Source organism: Nipponia nippon, unplaced genomic scaffold (genome assembly GCF_047370975.1).
Source record: "Nipponia nippon isolate SJK-2023a ecotype South Korea unplaced genomic scaffold, ASM4737097v1 scaffold_25, whole genome shotgun sequence".
NCBI lineage: Eukaryota > Metazoa > Chordata > Aves > Pelecaniformes > Threskiornithidae > Nipponia > Nipponia nippon.
In genome coordinates, this window is record NW_028262342.1 from 2844716 (window position 1) to 2860640 (window position 15925).

The window sequence follows — 15925 nt, forward strand, 5'->3', positions numbered from 1 at the left end:
GGTCGTGGGCGGGGCGGGGTCTCCCGTGGGGTCCCGCCGGCCGCGGGGGGGCGCTCTGGCGGGCGGTCCGGTCGCGCAGGCGCCGGTGGGCGGAGGGGTGGGGCCGCGGCAGAGCGCGGTGCCGGTGGCGCCATGGCGGGCCCGGGGCTGGTGGCCGGGGACGTGGTGGTGGACGCGCTGCCCTACTTCGACCAGGGCTACGAGGCGCCGGGCGTCCGAGAGGCGGTGAGTGCGGGCCGGGGCGGCGGGCGCGGGCCGGGGCGGCGGGCGGCGCTCCCGCCTGACGCCGCCTATGCGCTAGGCCGCCGCGCTGGTGGAGGAGGAGACGCGGCGGTACCGGCCGACGAAGAACTACCTCAGCTACCTGCCGGCGCACGACTACAGCGCCTTCGAGGTGAGGCGGCCCGGCGCCCCCCGCCCCGCTGCCCCGGCCCCCCGCCGCCGCCTGACCGCTGCCTTCCCCGCAGACCGAGATCATGCGGAACGAGTTCGAGCGCCTGGCGGCCCGGCAGCCGCTGGAGCTGCTCAGCATGAAGAGGTGAGCGCAGGCCGCACTGCCCGCCGCGGCCTCGGGGAAGCGCTGAGGCGGCCCGGGCCTTCCCCCGGGGCAGGCGGTGGGTTCTGTTTGACGGTTGGGCTCGGTGATCTTAAAGGCCTTTTCCAACCGAAACGATTCCGCGATTCTAGGTACGAGCTGCCGGCCCCCTCCTCCGGCCAGAAGAACGACATCACGGCGTGGCAGGAGTGCGTGAACAACTCCATGGCGCAGCTGGAGCACCAGGCGGTCCGCATCGAGAACCTGGAGCTGATGTCGCAGCACGGCTGTAACGCCTGGAAGGTGTACAACGAGTAAGGCCTTCCTCTGCTTTGCTGAACCGAGCCGAGGTTCTGGCTTCAGCTTCTGTGTGTTGCGCACGTTTTCCTGCGTGAGTCCAGCGGGGATCTTTAGAGCATATCCAGGAATAGCTGAGCCCCTTTGGGAAAGGGGAAGAAAAGGAGGCTGATCCGAAAGAGGAGCCATCTCCGTGGCCAAGAAATAGCCCGTGCTTCAGTACATCCCAGTCTTGAATTTTGTGAGTTATTGTTTGCGGTTGGTGATAGCAGGCTTTAACTGAGGATAACTGAAGGGACTAATGACAGTCCGCTAAATGATCATTCAGTAGTGGAAATAAAGACGGCTTACTGCCGATCCTGCTCAGCCCAGAGCCGTTATCAGTAAAGCTGTTGCAAAAGCCAAAAAAAGTTGTAGGTGGGATGGCTGCAGGAAGCACCAGGGCTATTTCAGGCGGGGAATGTTAACGTCCACTTTCGAGAAGGGTCAGCTTAGCCTTAGATAAAGGTGTAGACAAAAGGAATGCGACGCTTGCCTTGGAGAGAAGGCAGAGGGTTGCTTAGCTTAGGAGAAGGGAGGCGGGTAGACAATCTGTTAGCTCACACGTACGTCAGGAAGCAAAAGAACTGTTTGTGCTCTGACAGTGTTATACGAGGGAAACAATAATAAAAATCGGTTACAGGGAATTTTAGAATTAAAATGAGAAGGCGGGTGATAAGGTAGGGAGATGGTACAGTAGCGTGCTAGTCGGAATAGCACAGGCATACGGTAACAAGCTTGAAGGTAAATGCTTGAAGGTTATGATTTTATGATGCTGTCTGACGGCCAGCCCTTGCCACAGCGATTATTGAAGGTTTACGTCTTAAAACTGCCACAATTGCAGTGTTGCGGCGTTGTGTTATTCCCTTCAGGAGTGAAGAGCACAGACTGCGCTGAGAACAGGTTGTCTGGTGTTTGCATTGAAGTGGCTTGTTGTGTCCTTAACTCTTCAGAGTTAAATTGCAGGTTAAATGGGTCTGATCTAGCAATTGTCTGTTTTCCTAACGCTTTGCTTGCATTCTGCTGTTAGACATCTGGTTCATATGATAGAACAAGCCCAGAAGGAGCTTCAGAAGTTGAGGTGAGTCATTCCTTTTCATGTTTTCATACTCAAGTTGAAGGAAAGTGAAGCCCTCTCCCCCGCCCCAAGCTCCGCAAAGGCTTGCGTACATGCTGCCGCCATGGTCCTATGTAGGAAAAAAGACCCAGCGATAACAATAATTAAGAAATCTGACCCTGCCCTCCCCACGCGGTTACATTCATAATGCCTGTTCCCCTCAAACTCTGTGTTTGTTTTGTTTGGTTTTATTTTGTTTTGTCTGAACCTCTGCTTTGAACAGAGGATTCTGTTCAAATTGTGGTGGAATCCTCTCTGAAATGCAGTCGTGTTTTCTTTCCACTGCTGGTAGACTTTTATTTAGGGTGCAGTTGTCTCAGCCAAGACGCGTTCCCTCACGTTAGGTCTGGCCTGGCATTTTAAAGCGGATACTTTAATGCCTGTACAGAGATGGATTACTCGGGGATGGAGGTTGTAGTATATCGAAGTGATGCGCTGTCATAATTCGCTCTATTTAGACAGCGTGCTGTGGACTTGGCAAGTAAAGCTTTGCAGATTTAGGTGAGCTACTCTCATTTTCAGCCCGAAGATGGGACTGCATGCTGGGACGTGGGTAGAAGGAACGGCATGATGGATGGCAGGGAGGCTAACAGAATACGAGCGTTAGCAGTGTGAACTAAGAACTGGTTAGAGACCGCAGTATTTTAAGTATTCTGCTCTTCTCAGGTGCTTCTCTGAATTACTGAATTTTGTGAATGATTGGCCGTTCATCTTTTCTGACTTTTTTTTCAGAGAGAACAAACATTTTCTCTGTTCTGCACTTGTTTGGGAGCAGTAGGCTTGCAGCATTCTATGATTCTACGTTTCAAGTTTTGCTTGTAGTAGAGTGGAAGTTTTTTGTTGTTTTGGGGGTTTTGTTTGGTTTTTTTGTTTTTATTTATCTCAGGGTTCCGTGTGCAACCCTGTACTGGGATTTGTCCCTCTGTATTTTTCAGTTCGGTCCTGGCTACGCAAGTGTTTTCTGGTAGTACTTCTAGGGATTAGGTGTATTTCGAAATTAGCAGCAGATATTACAAATTTTAAAGAAAAGAGATGACAAAAAAAAAGACAAAGCTCTTTTTCTCCCCAGGAAAAACATTCAAGATCTGAACTGGCAACGAAAGAACATGCAGCTCACAGCTGGGGCTAAGCTAAGAGAAATGGAATCTACGTGAGTATCGAGGATTTTTCTGTTAAATCTTCCACAAGTATGTCTTTTGCTTGAAATTCTTCCGCGCAGAGCATCAGCGATCTTTCAGTACTATTGTAGGATGGTATCGCACGAATACCGTTGCTTTGCACAAAGTGTTTTAAAGGATTTGTAATTCAGGTCTACATAATAGTTACTGTGGGTGAGTGAATCAGCGAGCAACAGATGTGAAAGGGAGGGCATATTGGCTGCTTGAAATGGCCTGTCTAAATTGTTTCTTAAACTCTTATTTATCTAAATATTGGCAGTTAATGGAGTTGAGTCTAGTAAATTAAATTTTCTATGTTAAGGTTTAACAGGGTTAAAAACTACTTTGTATCACTTTGGTTGTTCAAATTTCCATTGCTATCAATGGAGGTTTATCATGTACTGAGAAAAATACCGCTTTATTTGGTGTCTTTGTGCTTTCTTTGGAGCAATAATTGATTTTAAAACAGAGCACTGTTAAATAACACTTGAAGACTTTTTTATTTCTTCTCCCTTCCAGATGGGTCTCTCTTGTCAGTAAAAATTATGAGATTGAACGAACTATTGTGCAGCTGGAAAATGAAATTTCACAAATCAAACAGCAGCATGGGGAAGCAAACAAGGAGAACATCCAGCAAGACTTCCAGTGACTTAGTCGTTACTGTATTACTGCAGCATACGTTAAAAAAAACCCAAAACAAAACGCTTTGGAGATGCTATGTGTTTGTAGACACCTCTAGTTGCAGTTGTGTACGGTGATAAAAAGGTATTTTCATTGTTTCTTGTTTTAAATTCTAGGAGGAGGCAGAAATGTCCTGTTCAAACGTACTGTGGGCATAGTTAAATGTCCTGTGAATTGTTTCACTTTTTATATACCTGACGTAAGAGCTCTTTTCCCCTATGCCTTTAATAAATGCTGTTTTGCTATCTGTACGGCTTCTGATTCACGTTCAAAACATGGCCTGAGAGCTGTCAACGAGGGTGGGCTTTGCCAGACAAACCCACCTAATGGCACTGTGTGCCTGACATGCGCAAACTTGAATTCAGTGAGGGAGGCTGCGTCCGGGGAAGAGGCTGCTGCCCGGCGTCACGGCGTTCGTAACTGGCCCCTGCCAACCCAGGAGAGAGGCGAGGACGCAGCGTATGGAATTGCCAAGGTAAATAACTCCTTCACGCGCGTGAGGCGTCCCAGCCGAGCTGCGCACGCCCAAGGGGATTTTCTTGAGGGGTTTTATACCCTGCACTACACGGGTGCGATAAGAATCGTCCGATTATCTTCTACTGCGTATTCCTAATTATCCATCATAAGCGTGGTGCAGCACGGTGACTCTGTTTCTGTAGCTCTTGCAGCGTCGCGGTGCATCGGCATCCTCGCGGCTTACCTGCTGGCGCAGGCCTTTCCATCGTCAACTTCTGCGAAGCCACCCGGCCTCGCAGCTGGCGCTTCCCCTGGGCACGGCTCCTTCAGGGAATCCCGTGAGGACGGAGGGCCCCTGGCCTCAGTCGGTCGCTTGTTGCTCGGTACCGGGCCTTGTCTCTCGAGGTAACGCCGCCGCCGCCGCCGTACTCCTCTCAGCTCCTCCTGCCCGCGGCGTCTCCACAACGTACGGCGGGGCGGGGTGGGTTCCGAGCGGGCCGTAACGCTGCCGGTGCCCGGCGGGGCGGTCCGGGGCCGGGCCCTGGCCGCCGCCATGTTCCCGCCGGCTCCGCGGCGCTGCTGAGGGGCGGCCACGGTGGGCGGGGCTCCGCCCCTCGGGGCGCCGGCCCCCGCTACCGATTGGTTGTGAAGCCGCCGACGCCGACCAATGGGGATTCGCCCCGAGGCGCGGTGACAGGCCCGCGCCCCGCCCCGCCGGGCGTGACGTCATGACTCGTCTTCCCGGACGCCGCCTTTAACGACGGAGCACGCGCCCCTGCGCACGGCCCGCCTGCGCGAGGCTGGGGCCCGCCAGCCTGCCGGGGCGCGCGCACGGCGCGTGGTGACGCCGTGCGTGCGCGGCGCGGGGAGTTGGGTTCAAAGGAGGAAACATGGCGGAAAACAAAGGAGGCGGCGGCGGCGGGGAGGGGGCTGCCGAGGCCGGGCCGGGCGGCGGCGGCGGCCTGGAGCCCGCGGCCGCGTCCCCCTCCGGCTCCGCGCCGCCCGCGCCCGCCGCCGCGCCGCCCGAGGAGCGGGAGAGCCCGGGCGCGGCGGCGGCGGAGCGCGGTCTCGGGGAGGCCGAGGCCGAGGCGGCGGCGGCGGCGGGGCCCGGTGTCGTTCCAGGGCCGGGCCCCAGCCCCGTGCCCCCGCTGACGCCGGCGGCGCCGGGGCCCTTCTCGCTGCTGGACACCTGCGCCGTTTGCGCGCAGAGCCTGCAGAGCCGGCGTGAGGCCGAGCCCAAGCTGCTGCCCTGCCTGCACTCCTTCTGCCGGCGCTGCCTGCCCGAGCCCGAGCGGCAGCTCAGCGTCCCCGTCCCCGGCGGCGCCAACGGCGACATCCAGCAAGGTGAGGGCGGGGGGGCGGCCGCGGCCTCTGCCTCTGCCCCGGGGGGTCGCTCCGCGTTGCTGCCTGGGTTCTCGCCGCTGGCACCGAGCACAGCTGCGGCTTCGGCTTCTCCGGGTTTGAACCCGAGGCGTTTCCCGGCCTTGTTCCGTAGCTGCACCCGGGGCGGCCGCGTACGTGACGGCGGGGTCCCCGCTGCCCAGGTCCCCGGGCTCTGCCGTGCAGCGCCCGCCGGCAGCGCGCTTCGCGCTTTCAAGCGACGGCTGAAACTTGGAAGTTCTTGGAATTGCGGTGTAAATTGCGTTGTGCGTTTTGTTTTGTTTTCGCTTTCAGGGGTGCTGCAGTGGAGGCGCGATTGTGAGGAGGCGTTCGACTGTTCGGTTCTACAGCGCTCGGAAAAAAATTGTCTAAGTGACATCTAATTTACTGCTGTTACAGCATTAGGTGCTCGGTTGGAACCGGTGCGTGTAGCACACCTGCTTTCAGGTGCGCGCTTCCTGTGGACTGAGTTAAAACCTTGCGGTGCTGTTTGTCGGTTGCCTCGCTGTGCCTGCGTACTCCACGTGTACGTAACTTCTGTGCCATGGGACAAGTGTAGACTGTGCCTGCCAGGTGTTTTTATTGAAATCGCAGCTTGAATTTTGTTTTTGTTGTTTTATATGTTCAGGGGTGGAATTGAAAAGCTTCTGGAGCTTTTAATGGAGTGACTCACATGCTGTGGTCTACAGACCAAACTAGGGCCCTGGTAAGTGGTTTTGCAGGTCTTAACTAGGCCCTGTGGTGAAAGAGACCTTGTTTGGTGACATCTTTCTGGGTTTAGCAAGGACTCAAGCCTTTCCTGTGTTGTGTAGTGAAGGAATTAACCTGGCTTGGTAGTGGTTCTTTCATCCAAACTGTGGTAGGATGTGGTTTTAGAAAGTCCATCAGTTTTAAAAGGATGATGTGGTAAATATAGTTCATAAATGCACTAACTAAAGCCCTCGGTTGGTCTTGTCATCCTTCTTGTTAAATTCCGGATTCTACATTTTGCATTATATGTGCTAGTGAAAGAGACAGAAGTTGGAAAGCTGGGTTTATTTTACTAGCAATTAGCAGGACTATCTAATCCCGCTATGTCTGTGAGGATACAAGTGTGGGAACAACACGAAGCGTAGCTTCTGAAGTGTATATAAACTGGAATATCAAGTCTTGTTATACACATTTTAAGAATGCATGGTTGTGTGCTTTGGTGAAGTAAGAATTCATCTTTGGATTGCTGCATCAAAAACTTTTAGATGATGTGAGCGACATGTGCACGTAGGGTCCAGGAGAGTATACTGGTAAAGAGGTGAATGATCCATCTGCAGCGGTGCATAAGTCTGCATGAACAAATGGATTAGCCCAGCAGGTCAGTTAAGAATGAGACGTTGCCCAACCAGAAGATGCAGTTTTGTGGACAGCCCTTTCTGCACATTGTAAATGGAATCAGTTGAATGGCACATGAAATGCTTACCAGTAAATTGGGTACAAAATGGACATTCTCAACACGCAGAGAAGTACCACGTTGCTTAGTCATGCAGGTTCCTTCCCTGTTGGCATGGGTTTCGATAGTCATGAAGTGTTACTTCCACTTCTGCTGCTTCTCCGGTCTCCTTAACCCCGAGCAGGTGTTTTTTCACGCAGGAAGAATTAATGGGAAGTGGTACCCATGGCTGTACCTGAAGCAGGTTACGTTAACTGCAGGCTCTCGCTGCTGGATTATATGCTGTACTACTTTATATGCATTTAAATTTGCCTGCTGTTTTTCAGTGTCTCTACACCTAGGTAAGAGAATTACAAGTGTTGTGGAAAAGAACTGGGTTTTTCTTTTGATATTTTCCTGCTTGCTTTCTTAATTAGTTTCAGATTTTGCTTTGTAAGAGCTGTCAGTACTTAAAACAGTAAATATGTGTATTTATTGGGTAATAACTGTGGAGGCGAGTCACCAGGAGTTGAGTGCGAGGCCGGTACCCGCAGAGCGGCTCTCTGAGTGGCAGTACCCTTTCCTGATGAAAGCCTGCTGCTGCTCTCCTAGAGAAGACAGCAAGGACGCTTGAAGGCAGTCGTTTGTGGTCTCTATCAGCATCTCTTCTTCTGCTCCCTTGAGAGACACTGCTAGTGACGACAGAAGAATGGTCTCGGTGCCTAAAAGTTTGAGAAACACTGGCTAAAGTGTAAAACAATTATTTGAAGTTGTGGTTTGCTGTATTCTAAAGAGGTAACTGGTAGGTTCAGACCTGTTGCACTGGTGAAAGGATTTTCTTTGCTGTTGTTTACATTTATGTGTATGTGGGGGGGAAGTTTTTGGTTTTATGTATTTAAAACGTGTATTTTTATGTCATTTAACATAAAAAGTAGCATCTTGTTTTCAGTTTCATGACTTAACAGGTCATTGGAATGTGCATTTTATTTGGCGGATAGATGATTTCTTAATGCCTGGTGTTTCAGCTGTCCGACTGGACTCCTCCTTTCAGATTGAATAGGTTACAAGAAAATGCCTTCTTGTACTTCTATCACAGTGTTCTGAAAAATGTTTATTTCTAAGTTAGAGATTTCAGACGGTTACAGATACCGCAAAACAACTTTTTATGCACCCGCTGCTGCTTCTGCTCCTGGGAAGATAGGTTGTTTTGAGGTTTCACCGCCTCACTGAGATATTTACAATCTCTCTTAAGAAGATTATCTCAATAGAGAGAATGTGTGGCTCTCCCAGCTCCTTGTGAATGCCACAATCTTCATTAGGCTGAAAAACTAAAAAAGAGCTGCGAGATGCTTTCAGAGAGCCTAAGGGATACATACACGATTGGTTAATGTGCATGGAGGTATAATTTGAGGAACAATACATTTACTACTGAGTGCTATAGTATATAGCGTTGTAAATTATTTTGGTACGCTGAATTCAACTCCCATACTCAGTGTTTATGTATTGAGAAACCATGTATTATTCACACCTTAAATTACGCAGTAACTGTCTTTAATTTTTTGGAAGGGGGACATGAAAATGGTATGTCTATGAGAACGTGACAGATCACTTAAACTGAGTTGGGCAGTAGTTACTGTATTTTCAGTCTAGAAAGCTGAAAATTCCTGCATCAAACAGACTGCTTAAGCTATGTAAACGCAGGCCATCTTGGTTTCAGTGAATGTTAGTACACGTCACCTGAGCTCTCCTGACTCTTTAGCTTTCTCCTGTGTCGATGAGTGAGGGTCACGAATATATGCTTGAGCCCAGCGAAGGCTGAGTCCTGAAAAATGTTCAGTTCATATTCTGGGCTTACTAAAAAACTTGGTCTGAAACTTAAATTTCAGTCTAAATTAATAGTGTATTTTAAATAATGTTTTTGTCTGAGAACATTCTAGGTATGTGTTATTTTTATAAGAATTGATGTCTGTGGCTGCTATAAATTGGTTTTCCTTATTAGATATAATGTGTTGTCAGTTCAATGCGTGACAGCTGTGATATAAGTAAGGATTGTTTGTCCAAAAAAAAAAAAAAAAAGCTGAGTTAGGAGTGGACCTTGAATGCAGTTAATATTTTTTAGTGTATTTCTATTCTGATAGATTTCGGTCTGATTGTGTTGCTCACTTGACCTGTGAGGGTTTACTTCAATGTCTACTCACTGAAACTAGAACAGGGGTTTTGATGTACGACTGTGCAGAAACACGTTTGGACCCTTACATTTCTGAGAGAAGTAAATATTATGCACGTGCAGTAACTACTGTTGGTGTTCTCAACCAATAAATGAAACCTGGCAGAGATTCGTTCCTTAGAGGACTGCATACGTGCCAAGTTTGAACTTAAAACGGAAGGTTGAGTTATTAGATTGCACGAGTGCTTGCAAATATTTCCTGAACTGTGAAGCTTTATCATCATGATAACAATGTAAAGAGCTGAAAGGATTTTGAATTTTCTTATATTCACTTAGTACTTTTGTGTTGGGAATCAGCCTGACACATTTCAACCCAAAACAAACACGTGTGTTTAAAAACAGACGTCTAAAATGATGTTGTTCATTCAACAGCAATTAGGATTGTAGCAGGTTGATGACTTGATTGTCAGTGGGTGACGTGGTAGAGTTTTAGGCTAGTGCTAATTGGTGTCTTATAAGTATCAACAGAAAATCTAAGCCATTTCTTTAAAATGAACGTTCATGAAGGAGCACAGCATTGCATAGGTTGGCAGGGACATGCAGATGTGTCTAGCTTGACCTCTTGCTCAAAGCAGGTCTGGTTAGAGGAGGTTCTTTAGGGCCTTGTCCAGTTGTGTGGTGACCGTCTACTGGGATGGCGACTTCACAACTTCCCTGAACCTCTGTTGCAGTGTTTGACGATCCTCGTTGTAAATATGTGAAATATATATTGCGTTGAAGCAAGTTTTGCCTTGTTTCTGCTTGTATGTGTTAATACTTGTCCTCTGGGAAGAGCCTGGCTCTGCCCCTGGCCCCGTCAGGTAGCTGCAGACAGCGGTGAGGTCCCCGGTGCAGGCTGAGCAGTCTGAGAGGTGCAGCCTCTCCTCGCACGTCCTGTGGTCCAGCCCTGATCGTCTTGGTCGCCACTGCTGGGCTTGCCTCAGTTTGTCACTCTGTCCTGTACTGGGGAGTCCCAGACTGGGCCCAGTATCCAGGTGTGGTCTCCCAGGGTGCTGCCCAGGGGGAAGGACCTGCTGGCTGTACCTGCTAATGCAGCCTGGGATGCGTTGGTCTTTTTTGCTGAAGGGCATGCTATTGACTTTTGTTCAACTTCTTGTCCCTAAGATATTTTAAGCATTGTGTTTTAGGTTATTAAAGTGAGTCCAAAGTTACTTTGCTATACTTGTGGTTTAGGGTTTTAGTACTCTTGAATGTCATGAAGCAACTAAAGAATTGATAAAGATTTTCATATTACAGACCAGAGGTTATGTTAAAGGAGTCGGACCTTATGAAAATATGAATTTTAGTATGTAAGTAGGGATACTTAGGAATGCAAGTGTTTGGGTTCAATATTTGGATAAACTTGGAGAGATACTTTGAATTTATAATTTTGAGCTACTGGGAAGACTCCCTACGTTAGCCCAGTGGTGGAGGGGATCCAGTGGTGAACGGTGCTACTGAAGCACAAGGTGCTTTTTGTAGCGTCTTATTCCTTTGATCACGTTCGTCGTGTGCGTGCCATGCCCTCCCCCATTCAGATCCATGATCTCCTCACCCTCAGCAACGCCCTTTATTTTGTTGCCAAAGGCTGTCTTGGAGTTAGAAGTTCAGTGACTTTCCATTATTGCTTTTTGTTCTCTGTAAGGCTTACAAAGTGTTTGGTTAGGCTGTGACGTGTTCATTTTAAGCTGACTGAAGTCAACTTGGACTTGAAGTCAACAGGTGAATGTATGGATCCTTTAGTATGGAACCTTCTTATAAAAGTTTGCTGTTTTGCTTTAGCTAGTGTGATGTTTGTAGCGTGCAGGTACATTTCCATGGCTCATTGTAACTGTGTTCCCTTCCTCCCCACATCCCCTTTCTCTAACCCCAGGGCTACAGTGCTGGAGGCTTCCAAAACTGGAAGACCAGATGGAGAGGATGGTAGTACGTGGGTTTGGCTAGGAAACAGGTTAATTCTTACTGGCTCAGGAAGCCTTGCTCTTCTACAGATGACCTCTGAAACATCTGATGAAATTCCAGAAGGGAATTTCTAGAAGTGCAGGTAGGGAGCAAAGAATAAGATTCAGAAAATTCCGGGTTTTTTCCTTTTTGTACAAAAGTAGTAGGTATGAGTTGAACGCATGCTGTCTTACTGGGCGGACTGTGTCTTGCCTAGCAAAGATGTACTGGGAGCAGATCGGTCGATTTTTACTTATGTTAAAAGTGCCAAGAGCCTGAATTCCTTCATATCAAGCTGGGGTGGGTACAGTAGCCGAAGACTTGACGTGAGCTTTCTCTGGAGATGATTTCTCTCGTTTGATACTACAAGACTGGAAATACAGAGAATCAAGCCTTTCCCCTCCATCTCTGTAGCTCTCGAGCATTTTTAAAATTTGAAAGAGTATTTCAGTGTTGTCAGACTGGAGAAATGAATTCTAAGCAGGTTTTGAATAAATTTCCTGTTGAAACTAGTTCAAGATGAAGGCTTTCATAAGTATATTAACCTGTTGGAAAAATTGCCTGTTTTGAGATGCCTGCAAATAGCCATCAGAGAAATGTCATTACCCTTGGGAAACTTTAAACATAAATATATACAAGGTATTCTCATAGTTCAGAGTTACAATTAAGAAAAACACTTTTGTTGCAGCTTTAGGTGTTAGTTGGCAATGGTAGATCAAAAGCGTCTTCTATTTGAAATCTTAAGTGCTTTGAAATGTTCCATTGTGATTTGCTGCTGGATTATGCTGCAGATTTTTTAGCAGTCTTTCTGTTTTTATGAAAACAAAAGTACTTTTTCTCCTCAGTTTATTTCAGTTTTGCGCTTTCCGACATCCTTTGATGTCTGTGGTCTGGTGTAGTGTGCTTTATCTGAATCGTAAGCAGTTAAAAGGATTACATAGATGCTACTCTCATTAGTGTTCTTAATAAAGTCTTTGACAAATAAGAACGTCTAATGTGCAGCGTAAGGAAGATGTGACTTCTAGCAGTTGTATAACTAATGATTCAACACGTGTTGCACAGTAAAATTTGTCCTACTTGCCTCTCTTTGCTCTGACAAAACTCGGAGGTATTCTGTGTTCTGCTTCGGTTGGAAGTGTAGGTGATAACCTCGGCAGAAGTTGCCGAGAGAGCTGGAGCCGTACCAAAATGTTCTTGTCGTAGGGCTTTTCCTTGGTTTGCAGCCGTCATCCACAGCCTGATTTGCAGGGGCATGGGCTCCCGTGCAGGGCAGGGGCAGCTCTTCCCGGGGCAGTGACCCTGCTCGGGACATGGCTGGTGTTCCTTCCTATTTCCATGCGCCGCGGGCTCTGCCTCGAGTCCCGTCCGTGCGCGGGAGCGATCTGGGGCGCAGAGCGGCTCGGGGACCTCCCCAGGGCTGGTTCCTGCTGCAGCTCCTACGGGCCCATCCCTGACTGCGTTCTTGCAGGGATGCGCTTCTGTCAGTTCTCCTTTGGGGTTTTCTTCAGCTCAGAGTAGCGTCTCGGGCGAATTGCTCTTTCTGGCTGTCGGGAGACTCCTTAGGAGCATGTCGCAAGGAATCTGGGAGTTTCTCCCTCTGTTGCAGGCTTTGGAAACTCTGGTAGGGAGGGATGGTTCATGACGTGAGAAGATGGCAACTGAAACCTATCTCCCTTTGCGTGGGGTTGACAGTGCAAGGCAGGCTTTTCCTGCCTGCTGGATTGGTGACTCTCAAACTGAATTTCCAGGTAAGAAATTATTCCTGGTTCTTGCTTAAATCAGCCTTAGGTAGGGTAAAAGGAGAGAAACAAAACTCAGTTTAGGCTACATGTTTTACATAGCAGCAGATGGGGGACAGTAAACGTGTGTGATTGAAACTATTTTTGCTGGTCTGGAGAAACGTGTGACAAAAAATAGAGTCTGATCTGAACGGCACAATGAATTGGGAATAGGATGTAATTCGTTTCACCACAGTGCTACTGGAAATGGCAGGGAAGGGAAAACTTGGTACGTATAGCTGTGTATATCGAGTACTGTGGTAGGGAGGTAATAAGTGTTTATGCTCACGGTTGTTACAGCTCTTATACGCCATTGTGAGGTTTGTGATACAAACACATAGAAAAAACGGTGATGCCAGTCCTCTTAAATGCAATGTAAGAAGCGTGGAAGTCCACTCCTGTTATCTGCAGCTCTTGTAAAATAATTCATCATTTTCCATGGCCTTTTAGGTCCAAAGGGTGCTTGTTCTTGGATTTCGTTGTGACAGTACTGCTATTCACAGAAGCATCTGTGGATAGCTTGTGAAGTTTGTGGGGTGCTTTTTTTGGGGGGCACCTGAAGTATAACTGCGTTCCTGTGGTTAATGCTGATGACAGTATTTTGCTGAGTGTGCTGTAAGTCAGAAAAGAACTGCCGTTCAAAACGTTTCAGACCCGTAGTGAAGTGTTTCATGTGATGCGGTCAATACTTACTATTTCTTCTAATATTTTTGCTAGGGAAGCAGCATTTCTGTTTTATGGTTAGGTGAAACTGAGCGATGTGGGGTTTGAAATGTGAAGTCTGAAAGAAACTTCCTGATTCTCAGCTCTTCGCTTTAGTGCTGCTGTTAACCTCTGGAGTATCGATTTATGGCTTCAAAATAATATGAAGCCATCTTTGAGAACGTAGGAAGTCTTTATAGTAATAATTAGGATTGGGGAGAGATCATAAACCGGTCTGACCTTCTTAATTTCTATGAATGTGACTAATTCTAATTCAGCTGTTATTTAGAAAAAAAGATTGATCTTTTAACGGTAGTTTTTGCTGTGTGCTCTCTGATGCGTTCCTTGGAAGTAGTTACACGCCTGCTTTGAAAGCAGAGTTCCAATGGAAATGTGTGTGCTAGGGTTAATGCTTTTTATTTTTTTAAACTGTATTAAGCTTCTAATTAAAATTGATGCAGAAAAACAATGTAATACGTTCTGCTGGAGCATAACTAGGATGGTATTTTTACTTCATTTTAATTCTCTTATGTAAGAATTTTTTTGGGTTGAAATTGGCAGTGAAACCTTGTTTTTCCAGTAGGTTATGTAAACATTTGAGCCTTAGTTTGTCCTAAAATACATTCTCATTGAATTTTTACCATAAACTTTGTTAGCTTGCAAATGATCCCAAGTTTTGACGTGTAAGGATTTCTTTCTGTTTTTATTCTATGTAAATGCTATTTCAGTGTGATTTTTCTCTACTTTCCCCTCTCCCCTCGCAAAATCAGCCACATCTGTATCTTTTCAGTAATGTAGTTTGGTTTCTAGTACAAATAATTCTGCATTGATTTGTTTTATATTAGATTAAAGGGCTGGGACATGAGTGAGTATGAGGTGTCTTGTGGTTCATATAATATTGGAAAACTACTCTTGGAAATAATGGGCACTGAGATGTGAAAATGAAGTGTAACGTGCTGAATGAGAACTGCAAGGCCTTGTCCTAGGGTTGTGATCTATTGAGATACGTGGAGGACGCTGGTGGCACCCTGCGTGCAAAGTGTCTTTGAATATGGAGCCGCAAAAAGCAGGTGTTCGACTGTGAGAGCAGTATTTGCGGACTACCCGTTCCCTGTGTCCTCTCGGACAGAAGAAGTGGGCAAGGTGGAATTACCTGTGGTCTGAATCCAGCCCATGCCAGTCCAAAAGGCTTGATTTTATTCAACCTCTTAGTGATTTAGTTCAAAACCAAAACCAAACCTGCCTTACAGGAAGGGGTTTGGATCTGTGGAATTTGACTTTGCGTTGTGTAAAGATAATAGATCTTGGGCTTTTTTTTTTTTTTTTTTTTTTTTTTTCAATATTTTGTATGATTAACCCAAGACAGCACTAAAAATCACGTTTAGCTGTGGTCTGCTTTAGATGGAATAGTTTTAATGGTAAATGTTTGACATTTTTGTTCTGTAAGTATATGCCCATCAGCTGATAGATGGTTTTCATACAGTATTCCCTAAAGAATTTTGTCTTTCAGTAGTAAGAAAATCTCAAGGTTCTGCATGTGGGGGAGGCTTCATTGTGTATACGAAAGCTCTTGTACATGTAGGTACTGAAATACTGGTTATTTTTCACATCCTGCTCTTGAAGCATGTTTGGTTTGATGAGACAGGGAGTTTTTAGTTGGATTATTGTTGTTGCTCTGCAGTGAATCTTCTGTGTTCTGAAGCCATCGTTAATTTTAGCACTTGAAAAAATTCATGCTAATTTACTACTAATGTAATTAATCTCCCTGAAAGAAGTCCTACTGTTCTAACTGAATATCCACAGAGGAGTTGAGCACCATTTAATTACACTTACTTTTCAAAGTTATTTCAGGTGTCCCAGTATATAAAAATACCCAAGTGCTTTGAAAGCTTCTCCTTGAAAATGATATTCGCAATAAAATTGTATAGGAACTGGATTGAAGACTAGATGACGCTTCTGGGAAGGAAGTGTTAGCCACTACCTTAGTGGTAGATAAGTTTTCAAACCTTTAAAGTAGATTGTTCCTAGAACATCTTTAAATGCCAGTCTGGTTCATGCAGTAACTTCTTTACAGCTCCGCTGAGGACTTACAGCCCTGATTTAGCAATTACAGAGGATAACAAAGCAGGATACTGGAAAGGAACTAGTCTAATTGATATCCAGTGTTAAAGCTACGTGTAGTATGCATTTACACGTGTAGGTGCAAAGTGGTGTATGTGCTGCAGAAAGGCAGG

At 46.9% G+C, this 15925-nt stretch overlaps 2 protein-coding genes across 7 annotated transcripts in view; both read left to right on the forward strand.

Moving 5' to 3' along the window:
* The first annotated feature begins 44 nt into the window (after positions 1 to 44).
* BCAS2 (BCAS2 pre-mRNA processing factor) lies at positions 45 to 4073 on the forward strand. Of its 3 annotated transcripts, XM_087761805.1 has the most exons (7): positions 52 to 225; positions 302 to 394; positions 468 to 538; positions 688 to 849; positions 1902 to 1952; positions 3058 to 3138; positions 3665 to 4073. In XM_087761805.1, the coding sequence occupies exons 1-7, from the start codon at positions 133 to 135 to the stop codon at positions 3792 to 3794; spliced, it is 681 nt and encodes a 226-aa protein (XP_087617931.1). In that variant the 5' UTR covers positions 52 to 132; the 3' UTR covers positions 3795 to 4073. The 3 variants fall into 3 exon arrangements, with proteins under 3 accessions (XP_087617933.1, XP_087617932.1, XP_087617931.1); XM_087761807.1 differs by lacking the exon at positions 302 to 394 and having other exon boundaries at positions 45 to 225; XM_087761806.1 differs by lacking the exon at positions 1902 to 1952 and having other exon boundaries at positions 50 to 225.
* A 947-nt stretch (positions 4074 to 5020) lies between these two features.
* The window catches only part of TRIM33 (tripartite motif containing 33), a 41558-nt gene continuing 30653 nt past the window's right edge, over positions 5021 to 15925 (forward strand). For 2 of the 4 annotated variants that reach the window (XM_087761801.1, XM_087761802.1), the window contains exon 1: positions 5025 to 5626. In XM_087761801.1, the coding sequence (XP_087617927.1) occupies positions 5173 to 5626 (454 nt within the window). In that variant the 5' untranslated portion in view covers positions 5025 to 5172. Of the gene's footprint in view, positions 5627 to 15925 lie in introns of all 4 variants that reach the window. The other 2 variants (XM_087761803.1, XR_015705675.1) reach the window with 2 other exon arrangements.

Bases quoted from the DNA above. Each gene is read 5' to 3' on its own strand.
- BCAS2 (XM_087761805.1), top strand. From the start codon at position 133: ATGGCGGGCCCGGGGCTGGTGGCCGGGGACGTGGTGGTGGACGCGCTG. The intron at 1,953-3,057 runs GTGAGTCATTCC...TTTTCTCCCCAG, and splicing joins AAGGAGCTTCAGAAGTTGAG to GAAAAACATTCAAGATCTGA. The intron at 3,139-3,664 runs GTGAGTATCGAG...TCTCCCTTCCAG, and splicing joins CTAAGAGAAATGGAATCTAC to ATGGGTCTCTCTTGTCAGTA.